This window comes from Eleginops maclovinus, chromosome 16 (assembly GCF_036324505.1).
Source record: "Eleginops maclovinus isolate JMC-PN-2008 ecotype Puerto Natales chromosome 16, JC_Emac_rtc_rv5, whole genome shotgun sequence".
NCBI classification, from domain to species: domain Eukaryota; kingdom Metazoa; phylum Chordata; class Actinopteri; order Perciformes; family Eleginopidae; genus Eleginops; species Eleginops maclovinus.
In genome coordinates this window covers 16,625,422-16,647,599 of record NC_086364.1, presented here as the reverse complement: position 1 = coordinate 16,647,599, position 22,178 = coordinate 16,625,422, and the positions used below count along the sequence as shown (strand labels likewise).

The 22,178-nt window shown below is 38.4% G+C and overlaps 4 protein-coding genes across 5 annotated transcripts; 1 reads left to right on the top strand and 3 right to left on the bottom strand.

The window, feature by feature from the left end:
• Positions 1-126: 126 nt before the first annotated feature.
• On the bottom strand, positions 127-9,736 carry LOC134877593 (sterile alpha motif domain-containing protein 9-like). Its single transcript, XM_063903153.1, is given in 6 exon segments — positions 127-4,562; positions 4,565-5,980; positions 7,013-7,051; positions 7,149-7,198; positions 8,602-8,658; positions 9,679-9,736. Coding segments are annotated over 3 exon segments (4,617 nt in total). The 5' UTR covers positions 7,038-7,051; positions 7,149-7,198; positions 8,602-8,658; positions 9,679-9,736; the 3' UTR covers positions 127-1,386.
• Positions 9,737-10,397: 661 nt separating this feature from the next.
• On the bottom strand, positions 10,398-13,121 carry LOC134878390 (zona pellucida sperm-binding protein 3-like). The gene is made up of 8 exons (XM_063904407.1): positions 12,575-13,121; positions 12,337-12,452; positions 12,163-12,254; positions 11,480-11,657; positions 11,297-11,414; positions 11,124-11,209; positions 10,677-10,783; positions 10,398-10,574 (listed from the first exon to the last, which is right to left on the bottom strand). The coding sequence occupies exons 1-8, from the start codon at positions 12,959-12,961 to the stop codon at positions 10,516-10,518; spliced, it is 1,143 nt and encodes a 380-aa protein (XP_063760477.1). The 5' UTR covers positions 12,962-13,121; the 3' UTR covers positions 10,398-10,515.
• Positions 13,122-14,018: 897 nt separating this feature from the next.
• LOC134877507 (zona pellucida sperm-binding protein 3-like) lies at positions 14,019-16,848 on the bottom strand. 2 transcript variants are annotated; one of them, XM_063903026.1, is made up of 10 exons: positions 16,390-16,848; positions 16,195-16,310; positions 15,996-16,099; positions 15,746-15,920; positions 15,198-15,315; positions 15,042-15,124; positions 14,789-14,958; positions 14,500-14,655; positions 14,300-14,407; positions 14,019-14,226 (listed from the first exon to the last, which is right to left on the bottom strand). In XM_063903026.1, exons 1-10 carry the CDS (start codon positions 16,759-16,761, stop codon positions 14,039-14,041), a joined length of 1,590 nt encoding a protein of 529 aa, XP_063759096.1. In that variant the 5' UTR covers positions 16,762-16,848; the 3' UTR covers positions 14,019-14,038. The 2 variants fall into 2 exon arrangements, with proteins under 2 accessions (XP_063759096.1, XP_063759097.1); XM_063903027.1 differs by having other exon boundaries at positions 14,019-14,223.
• Positions 16,849-18,057: 1,209 nt separating this feature from the next.
• Positions 18,058-21,302, top strand: LOC134877901 (uncharacterized). Its single transcript, XM_063903576.1, has 4 exons — positions 18,058-18,168; positions 18,824-19,180; positions 19,272-19,378; positions 20,158-21,302. The coding sequence occupies exons 1-4, from the start codon at positions 18,120-18,122 to the stop codon at positions 20,416-20,418; spliced, it is 774 nt and encodes a 257-aa protein (XP_063759646.1). The 5' UTR covers positions 18,058-18,119; the 3' UTR covers positions 20,419-21,302.
• The last annotated feature ends 876 nt before the right edge of the window (positions 21,303-22,178 follow it).

Below are 22,178 nucleotides of genomic sequence, written 5' to 3'. Positions count from 1 at the left end.
TAAACGTGCAAATCAGTGGAAAGTATATTTCCGAAGTTTAGCATTTCATCTTTTGATCATAAGAGTATCGATTCAACGATGAGGACAAACTCTTGCTGGGTATTTTAAATCAAAATGGAAGAATCATGTTTTTGAATAACAACTTTATTTCTTGTTTCATGCAGTAACTGATGAACTCAATAGCTGTCTAAAGTAACATTTTGACAATCAGACCGTAGCCATGACACAGGAAGCATTTTTGCACATGAAATATTTCTTATAGGTATTCGGATATTTACAATCCAATCCAATCCAACTTTATTTATATAGCACATACAAAAACAACAGAGTCAACAAATATATGAAAACGATAGGATATAAAACAAATGTAAAACAGGAGACAGTTGCAAATGTCAATGCACAATAAAAACGTTTCCAGTGAAAAATGGAATCTTTAACTCTCATATTGTAGCCCAGTTTCAGCCGTGGCATTCCTAAGGGTGTGTACAGCTACCGTTATATTACATTACATGCAGCTTATACCCAACGCGACTTACGCAAACTCAATACTGTGGGCAATCCCCACAGGAGCAATTTGTGGTGAAGAGTCTTGCCCAGGGACACAACGACATGCTGACTGCAGTGGGGATTGAACCTGTGGTCTCCAATCCGAAGATCAACGCACTAGCCCACTGAGCCTCAGCCTTCCTTACTTGTTGGATCTCACTGTCTATCAACTTGCAGCAACATGAGGAAAGGCCATGGTTTGGTTTGTGTCACACATTTCAGTCATGTCAAAAAAATATGTATCATACATCCCATTGAGGCTGTGTTTCATGTATTAACTTTACATTAAAAATTAAAAAGCACTTTCACATTTCAAGATGAAATTACATAATGAACAGAAGACAATACATAAAGGGCAAGTGCTAAAATAAAAAATGTGTTAGAAAAACAAAAATGCTTGTGAAAGTCTGAGTAAGAAATATGTTTACATGTTATGTACAACTGTATTGCCATGATTTTAAAATCTCACATTTGCAAACCATCTCATCATGGTATTGTCTGCTTTTTAGGAAACAAGGCAGACTTTATGGTACAAATCATTTCCTCTTTAAGATCATTAAAACCACAAAAAAGTATTAAAATGAAAACATAATAATATCCAAAAATGTACAAATGAAAAAAAATCAAATAAAAATACCATAAATACCTTCAATCAGTTTAAGACCTGACCCTTCTCTTGTTTTCCGTATTTGAAAAAGAAAATCTAGGATTGTGCTTCTGACTTTTCATTTTTCCTTTGACAGCTGTATTTAGAACTAGCTTCTTTTTTTTGAGGATCATACCCCAGAGAACAATGTGTCACAAGACTGGACTGATATTTACAGATTAACATTGTGGACATTATTCCACTACTTGGATGTCACAGGCGACAATTCCATCGAATGAAAACCCCAAGTAGAAGGTCACACATTCATTTCCATTTGGCAAGGAAGAAGAATGTCGAGGATGGACCCTGATTCTGTCTCTGGTCCCACCTTTCACAAATAGGTTTCCATTTTCTGTCCATCCTTCAACACGTTGCAGTAGCTTCCTAACTTCCTCGTTTTTCCATACTTCTCCTCCAAGCCATTTCAGTTTTCGTTCACTTAGAGTGCCTTTGATCAGTGCTTCAATAACCGTTTTGTGTGCAAACTTGTTAAGACCTTTTGGATTTGCCAGAAAGAAGTGGGTCAACAGTTTCCTCCTACGAGTATTAAGGCTTTTTTGCTCAAAGAGTCTCTGAAGTGCATTAATGGCTGATAAAAGTATCTGGGAATCAGCAGAACTGAGTTCATTACCAGACTCAGGCCAAAACAGAAGGGAGAGAAGGAAGAGGGCACTTGCACTTGACATGTTTTTCCCCTTGGTTATAAACCTCTTGCTGAGATATTGAAGTTTGTCAAGGGACAGGAGCTTTGAGGACCCAGGTAGAGTACAGTTAAGAGCTATCTGGCAAACAATAAAGTTTGCAAGCTCTGTTGGTTCCAAGCTATAACTTGTCAGGTTTTCCGGGTACATTTCAATGATTCTCTCAAGTTTTTTTCCTGCCCTCTGTGGGTTTTTGTCAAAAAGTAATGATAGGATGGATGTAAAATTTCCTCCACCAAGCTTGTAAGTCCTCATCTGTCTTTGGAATGGAGAAAGCCCTTCCGCTTGACTGGCAATGTCAGTAGTGTTGCTTTCGGCTTCTTGGTCACTCTCATCTGCTATAATGCAAAATAATTCAGCATAAACAGCACTCTTCCTTCTTAGCCATTTTTTTGGACTGTATACTTGTTCTGGATCCCTCGCATCAAGCTCTTCATCCTCTTCGCTCATGTCGGTTTGAAAGTAGCTGAGGTCTTCTGAAATGCACTCAAGTGCATTGCTTAAGCTCTTTTGCAATCCTTTCAACTGATGATGGAACCCCTGCCAGGGTTTTTTTACATCTTCTGGTATGTAGTCTGTTAACAAGTAATCTATCAACTGTGATTTTCCAGTATTGTTTGAAAAAACATTTACTTCTGACAGGAATTTTAGCAGCCTGCAGCCAACATCTACTTCCCCGTAGTATGAACGGTTGACAGCCTCTTTCGTGAATGTTTTCTCTGAGGCCCGGAAGGCAGAGATTCCTTTGAGGGCAGTGCTTATGATTTTAATGTCGCTTTCAGGGGATGGTGTCCTACAAGTGTCATACAAGTAGTAAAACCACCTTTTGTAAACTTGTCCTAAAGTATCAAGGACAAATGGATCAAGTGGAAGAAGAGATTTGGCTTCCTCTGCCCATTCAAGGGCCTCTTCAAATCTCAACTTTGTGTAAAGCAGCCGGGCAAGCTGTTGTGCCACGTATGGATCTTTACCCAAAGCTAGGTAAGCAGCTTTCATGAGATCAACAGCTTTCTGTACATCATCTTTTTCGGTGCTGATATACTCAATGAGGGGTGAAAAAGCTGTGTCTGCAGAATCTCCTCTGCTCTTTTTATTGCGTTTGATGAAAAGATCTCTGATGAACTTCAGAAACTCGTCTCTGCCAAACCTATGATTGATAAGTACTTTGTCATTGATGAGATCCATGGCAATATCACTCTGAGGAAAATTTGCAGACAGCTGAATCAGAATTTCCTCTGCCAACTTTGGGTGAATAATCCTTATTGATGAGATGTGTGTTGAGGATTCATTTAGGTGGATAAAAATGATCCGAGCTTCATCACTGAGCTGATCCACAAAGGCATGGTACTGAGCTCTCTCAACATGGGTAGCTATGCCAAGAGATGCCTCGCAGTGTGATACAGATAGGTATGAGTCTTCAACATAGTAGTTCAAGAGAGCCACAAATCTGATGAGGCGAGTGGTGCGTGACGAATGATCAATTTTAAGTAGAAGGTTTTTCACAAAATCTTCAATGTAACTTTTCTTGAACCCTTCAATCAACAGCACAAATGTGAGGATGAAGTTTGCTTCAAACTTCAGCTTGAGTTGCTCAAGTTTTTTTGAGAACAAAGGCTTCTCTGCATTTGTAAGCTGATGTCTGACTGCAACTGTTTGTGATGATGATTCTCTGTACATCTTTTCTGGTTTGTTTGACCTGTTGCAAATAAGGAGGATAAAGCACAACACAGAAGGATTTATTTTTTGGGTTGCAATGACATTTCCAAGTTCCCGCCTGAGATCATCTATGTAATCTGCATTGCGGTCCTCCAAGAGCAAGAGCACTGGCAAACAGTTGTCTTTGTCTCTCTCGTCATGTTCTCTCAGTCTCACTGCATGCTCACACACAGTTGTGATTTCCTTACACTGTTTAACCACTGCACATCGCACTTTCTTTCTCCAACTCCAGAGGATCTGTCTTGCCACTGTACTTCCACCACTGCCAGGCTGATGACAGATGTTCACAGTCTCAATGGGACGTATGGCTTTGTGACGCTGTTTTACCTTGTCCAGCATTGTGCTTGTTTCGTTATAGGCATCCCTCTTTATGATGTTTCCACACTTCTGTTTGTCAGATAGCCAGAAATTGATCCACTTTATCTTTCCACCATGATAGAAGTTTCTCTCAATTTGTTGGATTTCTTCCTCACTCATGATATCCAAATTTGTATCATCACACTGGTCAACACTGATGATTTCCAAAGAATCTAACATTGCCTCTTCAACTGACTTTAAGAAGCATAGTGCTCCGTTAAAGACTGGTAATGTCCTGGCTGGTTGATTCTTTGAGAGCTGAATGCTTTGAACTGTGGCATCCACATGACTCAATGGCATTTCAACAATGCTGATTTCTTTGAGTGAAGACATGTGACAAGACACCTGGGCAAGACTTGCCCAGTTTTTGTAGTTTTCCTTGGACTCTGATATAACTGCCAAAAAATCATTTCCATTCATCTCTGCATAGAATTCATGGAAGGTCTCAACAAGTGGCTGCTCAATATGAGACATGAGCAGGAAGAGGACTACAAATGACCGCCTGGGAAGGATGTCATTGCAGATGAGAGATACTGCCTTTTTCAGTTTCTTCTTTCTTGTTTTGATCCATGTCTTTTCGTCGCAGGTTTTCTCTCTCCGGGAAAGTTTTTTCTTCCATTGCAAAAAATCCAGCTTGTTCTCTCAAAAAGCTGCAAAGAATCAACAAATTCGGAAGGTTTTAACTGTTCGTTATTTGCGTAGTTATCAAGAAAGTGAAGGTTTACAGCCTTCTGCTCCTTGTATCTACCACAAAGACCAGATTTTTTTGAATCAGGGTCAAAATCAAACACACAGAAGATATTCATGTGTAGCAAGAAGCTCATGTGGCTGAGATGCTCGGTGTGAAATTGGTTGGTCACTATGATGTAAAACATGGAGTTGTCCATATGAGTTTTCCCACATGTTAAGAGGATGGAGAGTTTCCTCTCTTGATCCTCTTCACATTCAACAGTTGTTTGATTGCTTGAAGATTCTGCCTCTTCTCTCTGTTGGTCTTTCTCCCTGAGTCTTTGAATGAAATGAACAAGTTCCTCATCTGGTATGCGTAATGTGTTAGCTCCGACTCTCTGATAAGGAACTTTCTCTTCAAGTGTGATTCTTTTGTTCTTCTCAGTGAATTTAGGGACACCAACATGGAAAAGCTTGTCTTTCACAGTGCTTGCTTTTGGGACAACATCATACTCAATGACCCATGTTATCTCACTAGTTTCCTTGTCGAGTACCTCAATGAATTGGGGGTTCCTTATGCAACTCCTGGCGTCGCATTGGTGATTTGACCCTCTAAAGCATCTTTCAATGTAGTCTAGTGCATCAACAAAATCCTCTTGATTCCTGACAGGAATCCCTATGATTTCACCATGCCGATGTTTACGTCTTATTTTATCCATAATCCCAAAATGAATGGTCCCATTGCTTCGCATGTTCATGCACGCACATGCAAATTTCAACACATCAGTTGCCACCTTAGATTTGAGTCTTTCTGAGTCTAGTCTGTGTGCAATCTCCAGGGATTTATATTCATGACATGGATCAATCATGTTTTCAATTCCTGTTTCTGGAGGTAGCACACTGTGTTTGATATATCTGTAGTTTCTTTCATGCTGGTCAAAGTTACGAAAGCCACAGAACGATACTTCTGAAGAGGTCAAGTTATCATCTAGCTCCGTAGGACTACTGTCCCCTTCTGCTCCGTCACAAGGTATCTGTGACGGGGGGCTTGGTTCTTGGCCAGGATTTGGAATGTTTCTCTCCTTTTCACCTAAATCGCTTCCTTTTTTGAGATTGTTTGGTTTGGATTTTAAAAGTTCATCTCGTTTGTTCAGTAGGAGTTCAATTTGTCCACTTTTCATTTCAATTGTGGTGCTGAGGAACTCCCTCTGTAGAGTTGTGATAACTGGTCCTGTTACTTCCTCCTCTTGCATTTTAATTATGTACTTCTCTTTTATTCCAATGAATTTTAACCAGGAGCTCACATGAGATTCTGTCCATTTTTCACAGGACAGATCACGCCATCCTGTAAAAGAAATGGTACATTTTCTAGTGTCATAAAAAAGCTGTTAAATATATTCAGCCAGTTTGGCTTACCAATGAAGACGTAAAATAACAACTGCTTACTTGCATGACTAAGAGTAGCTACGGGAGGGGCGTTTTTTTACAGAGTGGCACATCTTCAGAATTCAGATTTTGAAGTTGTATTAAAATATTGTCCATGAGACAGAAGTGCTTTCCCAATGCAACCCTGTTACTCATATGATCAGATTATTCATTTCAAAGTTATCTTTCTTTAGTTAAATATCTAAGTTTGATCTGGCCTTGAAAGTAGCATCTAATTCTGCAGTTAGATTTCTTTATATATTCCTGAGGTTATCACTAACATTAGCATTGATTTGCAACCCTGTTACTATACTAATAAGACTACAATTGTTGCGTTACAGTAACAGGGTTGCATTAGCTGCAGTTCTATTTAATCTCTCTAGTTAAATTAAATGTTTATGCATTATTTAGCATAATCTACATGTGCTAAATGTGTTACTGTATTTTCCCAGAATAGGAATTGCCTTTTTTTTATAGCCACCAGGTAGCCTAAGCATTTTAAGGTTGCAACAACTAACAATGTTTCTTAACAATTATCACAAATTGAACGCAACTGTGTTTGAATAGTAATAACTACGCTTTTACAGAGTGGTAGCCCACCATTGAGCGTTCCTGAAAATAAAATAATAAAACATTTACCTTTGATGCCTAAATGTTTTTTAATGGTTTACTACCTGTTTTTCTTAAAAGCATAACAGAAAATTCTAAAATAAGGGGTTCATTTTTTCAAAAGTTTTGAATGGTCCTCCAATTCTGGAACGACCCTTTAGCAGTGGTAAATGTTTTTAGTGAACATGAAGGGACAACTCTTGGACTTAATACTCCATGAAAAGTCTCTGGTTCATAATTGCACTAGACTTACTGGATGAAAGACTTCATGTTTATACATGTTACCAATATCAGGGACTCCATTCTGCTTAACTCTAATAACACAACAACATTTAATACTCACCGAATTCTGGTGAACTGCCTTCCATCTTTTTGGATGTTTCTAAAGACAGTTAAAGAAGATTTAAGATTGTCATATCATAACTTGTGTGTTGAATCATTGACATTCACATACACACTATACCAAAGAACACTCTTACCACAAGACTAGAGGACTTATTGTTGTTCTTGTAACAGTCTTTTGGTGATTCTGTTGGTGACAGAAAGTGTTAGTGTCCAAAAATTGTAATTAAAATGTACTTGTCGTTTTGGTCCGTTTTATGTGTAAAGTTACTTTTAATTTCCATGATTCTTTGTTGGGTTTTTTATGCACTTATACAATATTATGTTATAAATTAAAACAAATATAAAATGTTTCAATTGTCCTCTTGAAATAATAACTTGTGGACATGTAGTGGCAAGTTACTGTAGCAGTAGGAGAAGTCACATGTCATTGCCCAGGTTGTTTTTGCAACCAATTGAACAAAGAAACACATTTGTCTTATATTATTACAGTTAAGATATGAATTAAGTTGGTTTGTGTCCCTCTTGTGGTTACAAATCACTAATTCAGAACTTAAGTGCGATTTGTAAGTCTGCAATAACGTTTTAGCCACACTGGGGCGTTGAAGTGCAGCAGATTCAGGAGATTATTCTCTGTAGGATGAGCAAGCCTATTTTACATACACCGTCATTTCAATTTGGCACATTATTTAAAAAACACAATTCTTACTGCCTTAAAAGATGTTTTACCATTACTTGTGACATTGTTTATGTCCGAACTGCAAAATAAAAAATGTATTTGAGGTTCAGGACATTTTTGATGAAGTAGTTTATTTTCAGTTTCATTTTCATGATACCAGCAACAGTGTTTTCATAATGTTCTTGCTTTATTAAAAACACAGGGATGTGCTTGCAAATTATGATAAATGTTGGCTATACGACTTTATTTACCAAGAATCTAAGCAGGCAAAAAACAACCAGCCAATTAATTGGTGATTTTATAGTTATAGTTTGCTGTAAAAATGTCAAAAGAAAATCTTAGTGGATTAGTCTCTCTCCCCAGGTTTTCTCCGATTCACCCAAAACTACAATATAATATATTATATATTTACACAAGCTATATCAAGGCATGAAAACAGAGGATCAATGTAAAAGAAATCTGCATTTTAATCATATACTGTGTGTTTAAAACAAAGATATAGGCATCCATGTATATTACTCGTCTACAGGTCCACTATTGAATCATCCCATAGCAAAATGGATGGCAGTCTAAGATTGACATCAACACAATTATCTATGCGCATGACACAGCATGTCCTTTGTCCTGTTATCATTAAAGTTATAGTTCTCACAATCATAATCAAGGAAGGCTTTAGAACAACTGGTACTGAATGTGTTTAATGATTTATGACTATAGGTGGGTGACCCATTCAACTTTTCCAATCTGTCATTTTTCATTACAGGATTTCTTTGATTCCATAAAGTCTGCCTAATATATAGTGACTTATTTAAATGGCATATCCTAATAGAATAAACAATAGGTTTGATTGCATTTAATATAGATATCCTCAATGGTAAGTATTTCAGTAATAAACAATGCAACATCTTTACCATGTTATTGATCATTCAAGCCGCCCCCAGGCTGCAGTTTTTTCCTCCATAGGACCTCTAAGGTAAAGCAGGATAAGAACAGTTTATCTTTACAGCACATTTCAAAAACAAGGCAATTTAAGTTTCTTACAATAAAAATACAAAGCATTCAGACTTTTGTAAAAGAAACATATTAAGGACATTATTAAAACACTCAAAGAGTAACCAATGATAACATTATAACAAGATCAAACAGAAGACAGAAATATATATATATATATAAGAAAAGTTACAGCAGAGTGTATGAAATAATAATAATTTGATCACATAAGTAAAACAAACAGAAAAGTTAAGGTTTTAGTGAATCTGTTACAAAAATATATACATTTTTTTTGAAAAAAAAAGAGCAAAAATGCTGATTCTCTATGTTTGTGTTTGACTAAATAATCTAATTATAACAAAGTATCATTTTTTATTTGCTTAAACAACATATGATTATATGATTCTTTCATTTGGAAAAAATAGAAACAATATTTGTAAGCCCAAATGTTCCAACATTCCACTTTCTCTAGTCAACTCTTTAAGCCTTTACTGGAACTACACCCTACACTAAGTTAAGTTGAATCTCTTTACTTCAGGGTGTGTCTCTTCCTTATTCCTCAACAAATTATATTATGGCAGAAAGGTTATGGGGAATTTAACACGTAAGAAGTGGGGGAAATGCTCATTTAACCTATATACATGTATATTAAGATTATTTATTATTTCATAATGCCTAGAACCTAAAATGTTATGTTCTAACTAAATGTATAATAACATGTACAAGACAAAATACACTTTTCAGGACTTTGCATTTGCCCTGATTCAGCTAGATGGCTTTATTCATTTCTTATCGAGTCCTACATGGTAGAGCATCTACCATTCAACCTAAACCTAAAAGAATAAACAATTTAATCTGAAAGTACGGTTTCGCAATAATATTTGTAGCAAAAGAGTAAAATTACATTTCAAATTTAACAGAAACTATAATCACTATCTTAAAATATGAAGTTATTGGTCTTACATCTTATATTCACATTTCAGACTAACTGTACTTACCAATATTATAAGCTGTCCTCAGCATTCACACGTCCTTCACCAGTTGCTGCAGTTGTGAAAATATACGGAACAAGGAAGTGCATGTGACCTGTTTTGTTACAGGTCATGGGCGTATTTTTCATATGAAAACCACGACGTCTCAAGGAGATGAGCGCTGACCTGTTTTGTTACCGTCATTGACGTGTTTTCATGGAAATATTAGGATTTTCAAACCATCAGAAGCAATGTTCAAAGTACCCTGCAATTTTCTATGCCTTTACCATCCTGCAGTTGTTGATGCAGTCATGAAATAAAAAAATCTAAAGAATATCAGTTCTGTGTTTATATGTTGTTGGTGTGTCTTTGGTGTGTTTACATGTGCCTGGAGAGAATCATCAAAGGGTCAAGACTCACAGTTAACATTTCTTTCTTCCATAATGTGTGTGTGTGTGTGTGTGTGTGTGTGTGTGTGTGTGTGTGTGTGTTTTCTACCAGTAACAATAAGTGTTATAGGTAAATCAGTGTGCAAATAATAGACATGATGCACCTCCATGCGTACAATATTTCTCCGCTGCAAAAAGAACTATTGTGAGTCACATCTGAGCAATTAAACGGAAAACTGTATGTCACAAATCTCTCTTATAATAAGCCTTAGATTCATAATTATATTTGGACTTGATCTTAGCTAAGTATGTTCATAGAACTTATCCAATTAAACAACATAATAAAAAGACACAGAATGTATTCAGTATTTCAACTAACTCTTTACTCAGGATGGTTGATTTAATTAAACAATGCAGAGACAATTATTACAATAGATACATTGAATCCCTTATCGTCTGGATTGTTGTGCTTTGCCTACTTGTTCGGAAAAACCATCAAAGGGCCAAGGGTTACAGTTGCACGAGCCACAAAATCTGAAACATGAATACAAATGAAAGTGAGAATGGTCCAACAAGATTTAGTTTGTTTTCACAGACAGATCACAGATTATGTAAGTTATAGGATTTTCAGTTCACCTTCAGGGATCAGACGTCCCAGGTTTGTATGACCGATGGGAGAGTTGCTGTAACAGGTATCATCGCAACATCGACACACCTCATCACTGCCATCCACATTTATCCATCTGATGATTCAAATTTACAGAATGTCTTTTTTCCTTTTCTTTAAGTTGAGGGCATTGACACCCAAAACCAATATTGAAATTATAGCTATATGCTATACATATGCTCCATGGGCAACATTAACATTCCAAAATACTCTTAAAGCTTAAAATCAGAACATTCCCCTCACATGTGTGCAGTTTCAGCCAAAATGCTGAGGTATAACTCACTGTTGCTATGCTCTGGCTGTAGAGACATCACGGGAGATTCATTTTAGAAAATATTCATTCTTATTATTTCCAAAGCCTTTGTAAATCATGCACTGACAATAACAACAATTCACAAGATAAGTCATAAAAGCACCTTGAATTCATATAATTGCAGGCTTTGTTGATGGGGCTGCTCTTCCACATTTCAGAGGTCGCTTTCAGCTGGCAAGTAATAAATATCTGAAACAAGGAGACCCCAGAAATGTACAACCTCAGAGAAGTTCCAGACATCATGTTAAAATCATTCAGGTTATAGAAGTAGCTCACCGAGTTCCTTGTGTCCTGGGGAAACAGGAAGGCAGTGAGCTGCAGCTGAAGAGAAGAAGCTCTTGTTCTGGGGTAGAAAAGTGCGTTGGATCCTTCCTCTTTGGCATCAATGAGGCACCTGATGAAAAAAGATTAGTTAAAAGCCAATTGTAAGTATCCTGCTGAATCCTGTGCTTCTCTTACCCGTGATTTTCAATTAAGTAGTATCTGGGGACCGATGTTGGGTCAGGAGACAGAGTGGCGACACAGCTGTCGATAAACAGTCGTCTGTGTCCCGCATCAGGACTGGTGTAAGAGGCTTCCAGGTGCAGGAGGTCTCCGGTGTAGAAGACACTGGTGAGCGTCTCTCTTGTCCAGTCCTCTAAATTCGAAACACAAGCATCACTTAAGTGGTTGAATGTAACTTTGGTATACAATATGTGCAAGTTACATTTACTCGAGAACCAGTTTTCAGTACTAATTTAGAACTTTAATGTTACTTCCTGCTCAAAATTTAATTTGAGTTTATAAACTTTGATAAAATGTTTTTTATGATGCATTTATCCGGTTGTGTACTAACTGAATCCAGAGCACATGCATTTTTGCTAAAATGTATTATTTAGAAACACTTGCCCAGGAAAACAATGCATTAATGATGTGTTCTTTGAGAAATCAAGGTTAAAACAATTTTTTTTGTGGGTGGTATGCCTTGAATGAATTATTTAAAAAAATTCCAGTTCTCCGACAAGCTTGGAGGTTCAGTGGTGAGCGGAGGGGTTATTAGTTGCAATCTACAACATCATTGCTCGATGCCACTATATCCTACACACTGGTCCTACTTCTACTACAAAATCCAATCAAAGCAACCGTGAGGAGGTCTCACATACCAATCATCAGCTTCAGAGAGAAAGCATCTGTTGAATACATAGCAGGAGCAGAGAGGGATGGCTGCTGAGAGTTCCTGCCATCAAACTGTGTCCTGGCCCGGAAAGAAACAAATTCAGGCCAGAAGAAGAAGAAGTCAAAGAGCTTCTCTGTACATTAAAATAAAAACATCTCACCTCTTATAGTGACAGGAAACAGGAACAACAGCATGGGTCGTCCTTGTAATGCCATGTTGGCCGGCAGCTAGTAAGATTATCAGCTTGTTTGAGTAGATCACAGAATCCTTAGAAGTCTAAAGAATAAAATCAATAAATAAAAAAGATAAAAATCAGGGTCATTTCTGAAAACACAGCAAATCAAAATGTTAATTTAAGCAACCACAGTCATGTCTTCTATTGATCATTAACAACTTACAATGAATTTGGAGCCACAGTCTTGAAGTCCAGCTTCAAATACATATTCAGAGTCACCAGCAGCAGCAGCAGGTCGACACTGACTGCTCTGTGAATTCTTGACTTCTCCCAAAAAAAGTTCCCCAGGAGACAAAAGGCGTCCATTGTTGAAGAGGTCAGCCTTCACCACAATGATCATGGACGCTTCTGTGCATCGTACACCGACAGTGGATCCCTCATTGAACTGTGGTTCACTGATTTGACGTTCTGTGTCAAATCTTAATGTTTTATATTCCCTTCCTTCAGCATCGATCATTGGTCCTTCTTTCAAAGTGCGAATGGCGTCCGCAACACCAACAGCGAAAAGTGTCAGCAGTGCCACAGAGGCTGCCTGACCTGCCATCACCATCTTGCTCTTTTATCAGAACAACAGGAAAGCCTCCTGCAAACACAACACTATCAGTCAAACAAGTGATAATTTAGGAAATCTAAATCACATTGTACTTTAAATAAGATGCAGAGGTTCAAACTCTCAATGTCGAACACTTCCCAGGTCAGACTCATCACATGGAGAGGACAGCTGGAAGCAATTACTCATTAACTGATGAGCGTTAAAGCTGCAGTCACACTGAGAGACCTGCATGTGATTGGCCCACACCTGACATGTGGTTTTACATCTAGAAGTTACACTGATGCTTCTTCCTGATGCATCAATCAATGCTGGAATATTATATACTATTGTTAGAGAGCAATTTTATTTTTGACATTTTATTTATTGCATGTAGGTTTTAATGTGGTATAAAGGTTAGATTTATGTCCAATCAATAAAATAAACAAACTGACACATTCAGAGCATCCCAGGTTTTTAGCTTTGAAGGGCACTTTTTATAGAGATAACACAATTCCCAGGAGGCAGTGTCATCTTCCAAACAGCCTTTTGATCTGATGACAAGTCATGTCTACCATTGCATTTAGTCAATCTTTAAGTCTTGCTTCAGTTTTCCCCCGATGCCTTTAAATAAAAGGTAGCTGTAGCCGTGCTCATCTAAAAATATTGTCATATATTTTGCATTCACAAAACAGGAGTCAAAAGATTTGCTGAGCTAAAGAAACTACTGAGGACTTCATAAAAACTTGAACCCATGAGGTGGTTTATATCTTAATGATGTTCAGGTTATTATTTTTGGTGGCAGCAGCAGCTGAAGTGCAAATGAAAAGTCTGGTTCATCCCCTGAGCGATTCCAATTAAGGTAAAATGCCACTAAAACATAAATTCTATACTATACGGCAAAGTATTGTTTTGTCAGGAGACAAACAATTTTATACTAGCAAGAAAATACATGGAACATGTCAAAGTGCAATTATGTTCACCTCGTGTAATACTTCAGCTGATTAGGAGTATCATTTTTAGCAGTGAGCCGCTCATCAGATTTCCTTGCGCATTGAAACGATTAAAAAGCAAACAATTTAAAGTTGTAATGGTTTATTATCTCTTTGGGTCCTTTGAGTCTGTGGAAGTTGTGTTGGACAGTGAGGTCACATCCACAGTAACTGGAGTCGCTGGGAGGACTTCGAGCGTTGCCGTGTCGTTACTGCCCAGCACTGCTGCCTTTGACTGCAGGTGGGTCTCAGGAGAGGCCTTTTCTAGAAGTTCAGGAACTTCCTCAGCATCTTCTGTAAAAAAAGGAAAAATGTTAAAATGAGTGCCATTTAAAAAAAAAACATTAAGTCTTTTTTTACAGTTTACCTTCATCCATTCCACTTTTTTCTTCCTCTTTATTCTCAGAAGCTAGAGTCGGAACCGCCACCTGGTGTTGAGTCGATGATGAATCAGGAAGCAGGCCTTTCCTCGGATCTGTGACGGAAATACAATTTGACATTAAGACTGAATTATGGGCCATTATAATCTTAAATATGAAGAATCATTTTATTCCAGTAGTGACTTACCAACTCTGTTTATTCCACTCCTCCACTGGCTGCCATACATTGTAGATCTGCTGAGTTTATTAAGAGTGGAAGGAAGCGCCTCTACAGGTATCGGCCTGCTTTTCTGCTTGGCTGGCAAGACCATCATCGGGCCCACTCTGGCATCCTGTTCCCACACTAAAACAAACCAGCATAATGCAGGTTAAGAAAGTAAAGCCTTCCGAGCCTAAAAATAGCTCATGACTACATCTGAAGCGAATATTGACCGAAACCCGGTTTCCCCTCATGCAAGTTTCTACAAGCACCTCACCAGTATTGGTCTTCAGTCCGCTCCTCCAGAGGGGTTCACGCTCCTCTGGCTTGACAAACCCTCGAGGCCCATATTTGCTCGGGCTGCTTGGCTTACTGGGAGTTTGCGCAATCTCATTTTGTCTTTTGCAGTGCCCACACAAGTAGTCATTACCATCAGCGGACCTCCATCTAATAAACAATAAAAAAACATTCAGCATCAATACCTAGTTTTTTGGTGTAATTTGACATATTTTGGACTGGATCTCACTTGCCTTCCATTCACAAAAGTGCACGCCTTGTTTGGTGCCTCTGCGTCATTTATTGGCACAGCATTGAGGTTACATGTTATATAGAGCTGTAAAGAGGAAAAAGCAAGTGTCGGTAAATGTGCATGCAGTCACGTTTAACTCAATTTAATAGAGCCTCACCTCTCCTCTGTCCTCATTATAAAACCTGAAGGCATCAATGGAGATGTGGAGCTTGTCATCTTGTGTCCTGGTTAAGAAGTGAGACCTTGAGCCTGGAAGCTGAGAGTCAACCAAGCACCTATGATGAGGGAAAAAAAACAGACATTTAACAAACAGTAAAACCAGCGTCTACATTAAGCACGCCACTCTACTTCAAACATTTCTGGTCAGATACAAGAGTAAGCTATTATGCTAGTAGTAGCCAACCTGCTCTTTTAAAGTGAAAACCCAGTTTATTTTTGGCTTTATGCATGATTGCGTTTGAGAGGAATCTGACATTTAGTGTATACGAATTAACCAAATGTGTATATTTTGGCAAAGAAAAACTCATACAAAAAAGGATAAACCAAACTGCAGCTAGTTACAGCTAGCCTTAGCCAACTCCCTGTCCTTGAAGTGAACACTGCAGGACTGATCATGTATTAATAGTCACTAGCATTGTTTGGGTCTGAACAAAATCATTTGAACAGCTCCCTGTAGAGTTACAGTTTATCAATTTGCAGCCTTACCCATTTTCAATGAAGGCATGTCTGGGGACAGAGTGCATGTCGGGGTTCAGTGTAGCCACGCAGCTGCTCACAAACACTCGGAGCCCCATGTGATGCCCAATTCTGACGGAGGCCTCGATGCTGATGGGCTCGCCGAGATGAAACACATTAGAGCTTCTTTTGTACTGCCAGTCACCTGGACACAAATAGAATAAAGTACTGAGTGTGAATAGAGACAAGATTACACAACATGAGAAAATAAAAAACCTACCTGTCATGATTCTCAAGTTAAACTCCAACATTTCCACTGCAGCCTGGGTAGATTTGAAGGGGATCCAGGTAGGTGTGAGGGAAGAACTGGACAAACTGTACTTCCTAAGAAACAGAAAACAAGCATTAAAAAAAAAGGAAAAAAAGACGTTATCCAAAATAATTTTTACAATGCGAGCCTCACAAATTAAAACAGAGACCTTTGGTAATGACACTCGATTGGAATTACAGCCTCATCCATTCGAACAACACCATACGGAGAGGGCTCAGGAGAGTATATGAGCAGGTTTGTGTAGATCAGAGAGTCCTCTGTTACCTGTGGGGAGTAGATGTGTTTAAAGCTAGAATTTATAATAATGTATTATACATCTCAAAAGCACTACATTTAAAGTTACCCAGTGTCTGGTGCCGCACTGCATAAGTCCGACAATGATGCTGTACTCATCTCCTGAAGACGCAGTGGCTCTGCAGTAGTCGTTGTACTCTACTCCAAGGCGTATCTCGTCTCCATTAACAGGAGCTCCAACCGCAAACATGTCGGCTTTTATAACAATCTCCAAAGAGTCAGGATGGCAGGTCACTCTGATGGTATTCACTTGCGGTCGTTCCTCAGCCGGAAACTTTTGCTGCTGGCTGATTTTGGATCTCCCTGTGATCGCAGGGCTCTGGAATGAAGCATCTTGGGTGTACCGTGTGGGCGGGAAAGCGAAAGAGGAGCTAACACAGAGTCCAATAAGGAGGACAACCTGAAAATAAAAGGCCTCCATTAGTGACACTGATAACAGGAAACCGTCTCAGATTCCAAAAACTCTTCCTGACTGACTCACAGTATGATGCAGTGTGAGCGGCGGAGCTTTTTTAACTCTACCCCGATCATTATTCTAATCAGAGCAGCACACCTGCGCCCAATCAGACACTAATCAGCTTAATTGGCTGCACACTCTCTGAACTCAAGACTTGGGGCTGATTGAGAGAAAGGTGAAGGGCATTTCCTCTTTCACATGTTTGAAAACGTGCATATATTTGCTAAATTGCTTGTTACTTTGGATTTTTCAAATTAAATGTTAGTGTTACAGTTCATCAAAACCAGGAAGCATTTTGACATCCCCCTGGATCTTTCATTTTTAAACCCAATCCCATTTCTATTGTTGTCATTTCGATTGTCTATGGTGTAGTTTGTATTATGTTGTTGATCTGTCATTCATGTTTTGTTGATCTGTACAGACTGTAAATCCCCCAGAGACAAATGTGTAACTTGTGGATTTTGGGCTATATAAATACAATTTGATCTAATTTGATCAAAATGTTTGGAACACAAGACCAAAATCCATCCATGCAGTTCAAACATGGAGACAATATTGACTCGACTATCTCGACTGATATAATATGACTTGAGTTCAAAGCTAGGGTTAATGACCATTTCAGATGTTCACCCTGTACTGTTGCCTAAATATTTAGATAATATCTTCTGTTATTTTAGCAGGATTGATGTATTTTCATCTGGTTTTTCTGGACTTTTTTTCTTTGTTTAGGCATTTTTAGGGGCTTTTATTATGGAGATGTTAGAGTGAGAGGGGGTGACAGAGGGGAAAACATGCTGGCTTACGAGGCAGCAAAGACTGCATATGGGCCGCCGGCTCTAACCACTGAGCTATCCGGCCCTATTCATAGCAAGCGTTACCACATAAACCAGACACATCCGGTGACTCAACATGAAAGCAATATTATTATATCTTCATGATTGCTATAAGCAGACACACTATGATACTTTCGGAAAAGGTGTTATATATAAAGAACTCAGGGAGGAGGCAATTTCATATTACTTACAAATACTGAGAAAAACATTTTGAGAAGAGTTTTTTACACATGAGTGTGAATACAAGTTTTAAAGTCTAATGCATAACATCCTGAGTTATCTAAAATTCAGTTAAACTTCATTGTGTACAAAACCAACGGCAGCGTTTCAACCGCTGTTCTTGCTTTGGTTTCCCCTTCCTGCTCGAGATGAAGAACAATAAATAAAGTGAGGCTGTCCACAAAACCTCACAAGAGACTGAAGGAAATAGGAGGAGTACAATGTGAGTTAGCTTTAGTATTTGTTAGTGAGTTCATAACTGAAAAGGCCATGAAGACGAGCTTGGCATGCATTCTTATTTTCCTTCAGTTCTTTGAAGGTAAGAGAAATCCACATTTTATTTCAACACTAATACCTGACACCCACATTTAATGTTTATACAGTATAATCAGTTTTTATTTACGGGGATGTATATCAGACTAGTTGTGTGGCTTTGTTTAGAGTCATGTTATTAACAGTAAGACTTTTTGTTTTCATACAGAACTAAATGTACTGTTTTTACCTGTATTTTTTTATGTTTAGGTTGTATTAACATTCCTTACCAACAATCATTACAGTTATACATGTGCTAGTATTAAACTATCAGTATTAGACACGTAGAAGTTTGGTCATGATGATGCAATGGCAACAGCTACAAGGTTCTTGGCTTTACTCCGGTAATAACCAAAACTATAACAATTCTCATAAGGAGAAACTGACTATGCATACCAAATTGCTTGGCAATTAATCTAATCGTTTTTTAGGTATCACCTAAAATGATCTCTCATTATGGCACTGTATGAAAAGTAAAGGGTCTGTATGATTTATCCTCTTGGGTCTATGATTTATATACGAAAACACCATGGTAATACATCCAATAGTTGTTGACATAATTCAGTTGGGACCGAAGTGATGACCTGATCAACATTGCTATTCACGCTTCTATAATAACTATTTATTAGCTGTGTGATTTAACTGTTGCTTTTCTCCTCCAGCCTCTTCTGAGTTGATCCTCCAGCAGCTGACGGAGAGCCAGTCTCTGGAGCTCTCCTGTTTTACTCAGCTGGAGCCCGGCAGCCTGACGGGCCTCTACCTTTACCACCGCAGCGCCCACAGCCAGACCACCCTGCTGTCCATGGCTGTGGGGGGTGAGCTCAGGGTCGCCCTGGGGTACAAGGGGCGTCTGCAGCTGAATGGAGGTCTGGACTCCCTGCAGGTTAACGTGACTGTGTCCCAGTTACAGCACAGCGACACGGGACTCTACATGTGGGAGCTGACCTACATGGAGGACAACAGGTCTGATCAGATCACCCTCAGCGCTCACACGGTTTTCTTGTTAGTTGAAGGGACAGGTATGTGCATCAAACATATCAGGTTACTCTCCTGCAGTTAATCTAAATTTATTCGTGCAGCTTTTAATGTGTTCTGGTGTTTGTGATGCAGGAAGGCCATGCCAGTGCTCTCCCATTTACCCTCCTCTGCTCTTCACCATCTTCACAGTAGGAGGGATTCTTCTGCTCACACTCAGCTGGCTGGCCGTAGAGAAATGTGTAAGTATTAACACGTCAACTTAGATTTAACTAAGCAGGATACTGATACTGATTTAACTTCAAAATTAGGTTTTGTTGTGAAGCGACAGGCTCCTGTGTTATTTCTCTCCTAATGTCCTATACATTTGCAAATGGACGCATTAGCTTATCATGCAGGAAGAAATCAAATCTACTAAACATTATGGCCTTTACCTAATCAGTGATTTCTTTGCAAAAAAATTGTTCATTTTTATTTGTCCACTCCATGTATCGTGTTATTTATGTGTTGTTGTATTTCATATAGTTTAGAACAGGGGTCTCCAATCCCTCGCCAGGTTCCCCTGATCAGGTTTCAAGACAGAAATAGATGTTATTGTTACATCCTGCCCACGGATTATTTTTCCATTTTCTGATTTTGTTTTTTGTTGTTGTTGTTAGTTTAATAGGAATTATTGAATCAAGAAAAACCTGAAACACAGACAGTTGAAATTATTTATTATTTTGTCAGGTTTATTGTCAGATATATGCACTGATTAATGAATAATTGTTGTGATTTATTTTATGAAAAGGGCTGTTTCAGCTTATTAAATGGAAATATTCATGGTTATCTTTTCAAACAATACATTGGCAGTGACCCCGCAGTAACTCTGAAGACCTCCTGTTAAAAGACCCATGGATTTCAAGATGTATAAAATGTCAACAGTTGTCAACTCAAGGCCTTTAGCATAATAACGCACTACAAAGAGTAAATTATGACGTGAAAATGGAGTGATGTCGTAAAGAATAATGTTGTGTTGTAGGTGAAGGCGAGGTATCACAGACCACAACCTCCGGTTCCTATCTATGAGGAAATGACCAGGAAGCAGCAGAATGTTGAAAATAACCCTGAGACACCCCCACACCTGGAGGAAGCAGACTTCCCTGTGTACGCTAACCCAAACATCCGACAACCACAGGATAACTACTACGCTTGTCCCAGACAGCTCGCCCTCAGAGCGTCACGTGACTTCTGTTGTAGCAAAGATTCACAGGAAGCGACATCAGCTCTTTACCGTGTTTAATATGAGAGCGAGAGGCTATTTCCCATCCAGGAAGTAAGAACATCTCAGTTAGGTGGAAGAGCGACAAACGACAAATAGGACGTTTTTAACAGCCAAGAAAAAAATGCTATTTTATTAATATTTGAAAGAAGCTCCATAGTTCATGAAAACATTTGTCTCGGTGCATGTCATTTAACAATCACATTCTATGAGGAGAAAGAGATATACAGAGAGAGAAAAATAAAACATTACAAGCCACTGACTTTTCATTAAATCTCAGTACAGACATTTTTACTTAATATTTCGAAAAGAAAAAAAAAATGCAAAAAAAAAAGAAAGAAAGAAAACAAAGCAGCCGTAATCCCAGATCCCCCACCCCACCCTAAAAAAAAAACAACCTTTAAAACTGAGAAAACCCCTTGAGGGTGACAGGCTAGAATCCCACAGTGCTAAAGAGTGAGACGCTCATTGGTTTTAGGAATACACAGCATGGCGATGTAGCGCTAGGTCAATCTGAATCAGGGGGAAGGAAGCTGGAGGTGGAGGGCTATACATGAATCACCTCTCCACCCCGCCTCCACCCCCTTAAAAACAAATAAAAAACACATTGGATCCCAAAAACCCCTGCAATAGATCAGCCACTTAAGAAGTAGGCCATAAAATCCCCATCTTCCGCCCCCCCCCCCCTCCCCACAAACGCTTGTGCATAGTTTCATGATCCTTTACAACCAGCTCATGTTTTACAAACATCCTCCAAAATGTGAAAAATGTTCCACAAAAGTCTGATTTTTTATGTTATTTTATTATACCCGCTGTGGGAGAATGAGAGAAAGAGTAATGCACAATGTTCCTGATTCAGTCAGGACGGGACCTCATTAAGAAAACACAATAAAGATTCAAACATACAGCACTTTGCATGTTATTCACCGTCTTTCTTTTTTTTTAACAATCAAAATCATTGACCTTTTTTCTTTTTAAATGTAAAGCAATTTTAATATATAGATTTATATATAAAGCACTCCATTTTCATTTAAAGTCCATTATTTGGTTATTATGTAACTGCTACGGATTTAGAAACAAAAGGTATTTTCTCTTCTTCTGAAATCCATAACTTTCAGTGCTTACAATTGTTTCTTTTAAATCATCCTTTTTTTATTTTTTCATTTTCATTTTCATCATAAAAATGTACATTAAAATGGCGTGGAGTTGGTACTCTGGAACCCTGGCCTTCCTGAGACAAGATCCACTTTTTCGTGTGTGTGCAAGATAGTGAGCAATTATGTCTTTTTTTCTTTTCTTTTTTCTTATATAAAGGAAAAATATATATAATCAACAAAACATACAGGCTTCAGATAGTCCATGAAATCAACTTTAAACACAGAAGGTTAAACAGAACGAGACAACACTGTTCGATCCCAGAGTTCTGAAAGTAGCACGAGAAATCTTCATTCTTTGAGGTGTTGCACTTTTCTAAAAATTGGAAGCATTTGTCCTTTTTTTTTCTTTTTCCAACATTCCCATGGTTTAATTCCTTTGTGTTGCTGATTTTTTATTAATTTTTTTGAACTCCAGAAAAAAAACAAGTGTTTGTAAACCGTCAGTGGCCTTGCAGGAAAAAACAAATGACAACATGAGTGATAACAGAACGAAAGCTAACAAACCAAAAAGGTAGGCACCTCTGAAGTGAGCCCTAGAAGCCAAGGCTCAGTCTGATGTCGCGTCCTTCACCCTCTCCCTTGCTCAGATTTGGGAGAGCTGAAGTCCTTCTACCCCAATCTATG

Coding starts and splice junctions, on each gene's coding strand:
- LOC134877507 (XM_063903026.1), bottom strand. CDS start 16,761: ATGGAGGCCTTTTATTTTCAGGTTGTCCTCCTTATTGGACTCTGTGTT. Junction 15,921..15,995: donor TAACTTGAGAATCATGACAG/GTAGGTTTTTTA, acceptor ATTTGTGTCCAG/GTGACTGGCAGTACAAAAGA. Junction 15,316..15,745: donor CATGCCTTCATTGAAAATGG/GTAAGGCTGCAA, acceptor CCCTCATCATAG/GTGCTTGGTTGACTCTCAGC.
- LOC134878390 (XM_063904407.1), bottom strand. CDS start 12,961: ATGGTGATGGCAGGTCAGGCAGCCTCTGTGGCACTGCTGACACTTTTC. Junction 12,453..12,574: donor ACTGTGGCTCCAAATTCATT/GTAAGTTGTTAA, acceptor TTTATTCTTTAG/ACTTCTAAGGATTCTGTGAT. Junction 11,415..11,479: donor TACTTAATTGAAAATCACGG/GTAAGAGAAGCA, acceptor TTTTTTCATCAG/GTGCCTCATTGATGCCAAAG.
- LOC134877901 (XM_063903576.1), top strand. CDS start 18,120: ATGAAGACGAGCTTGGCATGCATTCTTATTTTCCTTCAGTTCTTTGAA. Junction 18,169..18,823: donor TTTCCTTCAGTTCTTTGAAG/GTAAGAGAAATC, acceptor TTTCTCCTCCAG/CCTCTTCTGAGTTGATCCTC. Junction 19,181..19,271: donor CTTGTTAGTTGAAGGGACAG/GTATGTGCATCA, acceptor TTTGTGATGCAG/GAAGGCCATGCCAGTGCTCT.